At 39.9% G+C, this 3937-nt stretch overlaps 1 protein-coding gene across 1 annotated transcript; it reads right to left on the bottom strand.

Moving 5' to 3' along the window:
* Positions 1-383: 383 nt before the first annotated feature.
* On the bottom strand, positions 384-3287 carry LOC143413097 (uncharacterized). Its single transcript, XM_076875373.1, has 3 exons — positions 2990-3287; positions 1103-2355; positions 384-741 (listed from the first exon to the last, which is right to left on the bottom strand). The coding sequence occupies exons 1-3, from the start codon at positions 3068-3070 to the stop codon at positions 384-386; spliced, it is 1692 nt and encodes a 563-aa protein (XP_076731488.1). The 5' UTR covers positions 3071-3287.
* Positions 3288-3937: the final 650 nt, after the last annotated feature.

The following is a 3937-nucleotide window of genomic DNA, read 5'->3' as shown; positions in this document are numbered from 1 at the left end:
TGGAAGTCGAATTTCCCAGAGGAACCCACCTGAGGGATTAATAAAGTTCTATCTTATCTTATCTTATCTTATCTTATCTTATCAAAATGACAAAATTAACACAAAGAACTCTGTCCTGCTTAACCTAAAATTATATAAATTAATAGAAAACAATAGAAAGAAAAACATTCTTGTAACAGTGCACATTTAGTGCAATTAGAAAAGTGCAAAAAAAGTCTGTGGAACACCTGTAAACACATTTGTGCCTCAAAGGCCTTGACTGTAGCTGAACGTTGAAGTAAAAAACCCAACAAACTCATGAACTCAAGCTCAATGCTACATTAGGTGGAAACAGACTACTTTTTCCATTTGTATTTTTTTTGAGCTCTTGCTGCAGTTAGGAGTTATTTGTCTTTCAGTACTGCAGAGTAAAACTCTGAGCAAGACATATCATAATTTAGACTGACAATGAGCTCACTTCTAATTGATTCAGTAGAACATTTGTTCCGCACATCAGTCCACTTATTCTTCATAAGAGAGAAAATCCTCTCCTCAAACCCAGTGGAAGATGGGATGCTGAGTACAAAGGATACAACAGCCTGCATATTGGGGAGGTCAGCTGCCTGAAGAATTTCCATCCACTTCTCTGCTGTTCCCTTGGACTGCCACTTTTCCTTCTCCTGATGTTCTTTGGTGAGGTGCTTCAGAAGGCTGGTTGCAGTGACACACTCTTCATAAAGCTCATCCATAGAGATGTTTAACCTGCCAACAGAGATGAGAAGTTGACCTAAATCCTAAGTGGTACATAGAACATTTACAGTGGTAAATAAATGGAAAAAATGTATTGTATATGTTTATAACGTTGTATAGCATTTAAACAATACAATAAGTATAGTTTATTTATTATATTTATACTTTATATTAAGTATATTAAGTATATGAACTCCTTGAATTTGTAAAATAGTGTATAAAAGATTGCATGCGTGTGTATATACACTCCAAACAAAGTTAATGATTATGGTTTTATTTATATATGTTATCTATCAATTGATTTGTTTATTTTTAACCATCAATACTATTAAAACATGGTTTATCATTTCACTGGCAAATGTTTTCTTCTTACCTGCCAGCCAGGTGAAGCCGTTCAATGATCTTCTCCATGTCATCAAAGGAAATCTTCACAGATGCTAGAGAGATGGGCTGCCGGTGGAAATACCAGTTTTCTTCTGAAAAGTCAAACCGCTTCCGGACATAACTGATGGCAGTGTCTAGGAAGGCTGTAAACTCCTGCCTGCCACCATCAGCATCAGATGGCGAGAGACGCTGGAGCTTTTGTCTTGTTAGGTACCCGTAGAACCCATCATCTCTTCTCTGAAGAAGTCTTTTCAGGAAACACTCCATGATGGAATAGAGGTCAACAGACGTGGTTACATTCTTCTCCAGTTTTTTCACCACTTCTTCAAACAGACACATGACATTATTACAGAAGAGGAGGTAGACTTCCACAATGTCTGCCTCTCCCTCAACTCCAGCAGCATCTTCTGTCAACTTCAGCAATTCCTTCAGGCGCCTTGGACATTCCTCACCAATGCTGATGAGATATGACTTCAGCGGGTCCCAGTTCTGCAGCAGGCGGGTGATTGCAGGGTTGAGTGACAGCCATCTCGTCACAACATGGCGCAGGATATCATGGAATTCAACGTCACAAAATTCACAGAACTCTTTCAGGGACTCTCTCCTTTTGGCAGAGGTGGAAAAGAAGCTGTATATCTTCAGGACAATATTTTCCACATCAACTGAGAGCTTGTCCAGGGCTTTTTTCACAGTGTTATGAACAATATGTGCATGGCAGTTGCCACGAAGGATCTCACTGTTGGTCTCTTTCAATTTTGTGAAGACTGAGTTGTGGATGCCATAATTTACATTTGCATTGTCAGCACTGAATGCAGAAACCTGATCTAAGGATAGCCCCACGTTTTCAAGAGAGCTTTGTATTATTTTTACTATTCCCTCTGCAGACTCATCTGGATTTTCAACAAAATCCAGTATCTTGTTGACAACTCCAGCCTCTGGTGTAAAAAACTGCAAGGCCAAGGGAAACATCTTCCGATTTCCCTTGTTTGAAGCATCAGTGTGAAGAGAGAATGGGAGTGGAGTTGCACCACTTTTCAATTTTTTGATCACCTCTTCTATTGCCTTTGGAGACAGGACATCTGTGACAACTGCTTCAGCTTTCGTCCTCCCACAGGACATCTTTTTGGCAATACTGGAGTCATTCAGCGTTCGTACATTCAGTTTGAGTGCACAGTCACCCGAGTTATAACTTAAACCGTGCTTTACAGTGTGGTAGACATGGGTCACCTCTGCAGCAGTCACCTATAAAATAGAAAAAAAAAAAATATATATATATATATATATATTACAGTATATCTGTATAGTTTGTGTAGTTTATCAACTGACTTTAAAGTATAAATTACGCATGCAACTTGTAAGAAATGGGTATGGTCATATATATGTATGTTTTCAATATAATGTGTATTCTTTATATATATTCAATTCAGTAATACTTTATTAATCCCAGAGGGAAATTAGGTGTTGTTGCACCTCAGACTAATCAAGTCTTCAAAGAGTTGTTGAAGACCACAATCACTGTGGGAAGGAAGAATCTCTGCCTTGCCTTGAAACTGAAGTCTCTTCTGTGTCAACTTATTCGGGTTTTGTGGCTTCAGTTGAGGTATTATTTCAGCTTTTCTAATGCTAATCAGCTGCTCCAGTTTGTAAACCCGCTTGTTCCCATGATTATATGCATCATAACTCATCATCATTATTCATCTATGTATTACTTTTATGTATTAGTCATCTATTCGTTGTAATCATCTATCCTTGCAGTTGTTTATTACACAAAACAAATTAAATTATCAAACTTCTGGCCACATAGCGCTGATATTCACTGCACATGCCCATATTAACCTTAACCAGAGGGTTTAAAAAAACAACAATGTTTACATACCATATCTGCTTCTGCCGTGGCCTGGTGGACAACAAATTGGTCAAGGGTTCCTCTTTCTTTCACGCCCCTCATATTCATCATGTGCCCACCAGTAGAAGCATGCTGCTTAACGTCAGTCAGTCCACCATGGCAAATGGAAAAAGTGCGCCGGCACACAGTGCAGTGCGCTTTATACGTGTTATCGCGCACTTTTCCCAGCCAGTTGTTTTCATTTTCCCATTCCTCCCTGTATTTTTGCAACCTTTTTTTTTTCTTTCTAGGAGGGGAACAAGCACTGTTGTTCAAAGGTGTACTGTCATCCCAGAGTCGCGCCGCAGTGTCAGTGTTTGTCTCTCTGTTGGCCATGCTGGTCATCTGTTGTCTTCCGGTATCTTCTCCGCACGCGACCTTTCCTCGACCAATTAGATAAGCGGTAATCTGAATTGTTATACTCGTGCTAAGTGTGCTGTCAGCTCATTGGTCACAGAGCAGGAGAGGGGCTGGGAATTATGTTTTCAAACAAAGCGTTAAATCCATTAACATTTATAGACTTTTTGTGATTCTCCCTGTATTACGGGACAAAGTGCGTCCCTTATTAGCTCAATACGGGACGTGTACTTTTGTTCCTAAATACGGGACGATTCCGTATTTTAAGGGACGGTTGGCAACCCTAGTTTTACTACACTTCGCGCCGCTGTTTGCGCATGCGCAGCGACCTAAGCGTCAGAAAAATTCTGATGTCATCTGACTGGCTTCCCTGTATCAATCAAGTGACGGGATGGATGATAGGCTTTTTTTAATGCCATGCGATCTACCAATACTACCTTTGCGATCGACTGGTCGATCGCGATCGACGTATTGAGCACCCCTGATGTAGAGCATTTATTGTGAATTTATATAGACATGCTGCAAAATAGCTGGAGAAGGACTGACAAACTAAATTACAGAAAGCACAATTATAAGTTACAG

The sequence above is a fragment of the Maylandia zebra genome, linkage group LG16 (genome assembly GCF_041146795.1).
Source record: "Maylandia zebra isolate NMK-2024a linkage group LG16, Mzebra_GT3a, whole genome shotgun sequence".
NCBI classification, from domain to species: Eukaryota; Metazoa; Chordata; class Actinopteri; order Cichliformes; family Cichlidae; genus Maylandia; species Maylandia zebra.
Note: the sequence above shows the minus strand (reverse complement) of the source record. Positions and strands in the feature narration are given on the sequence as shown.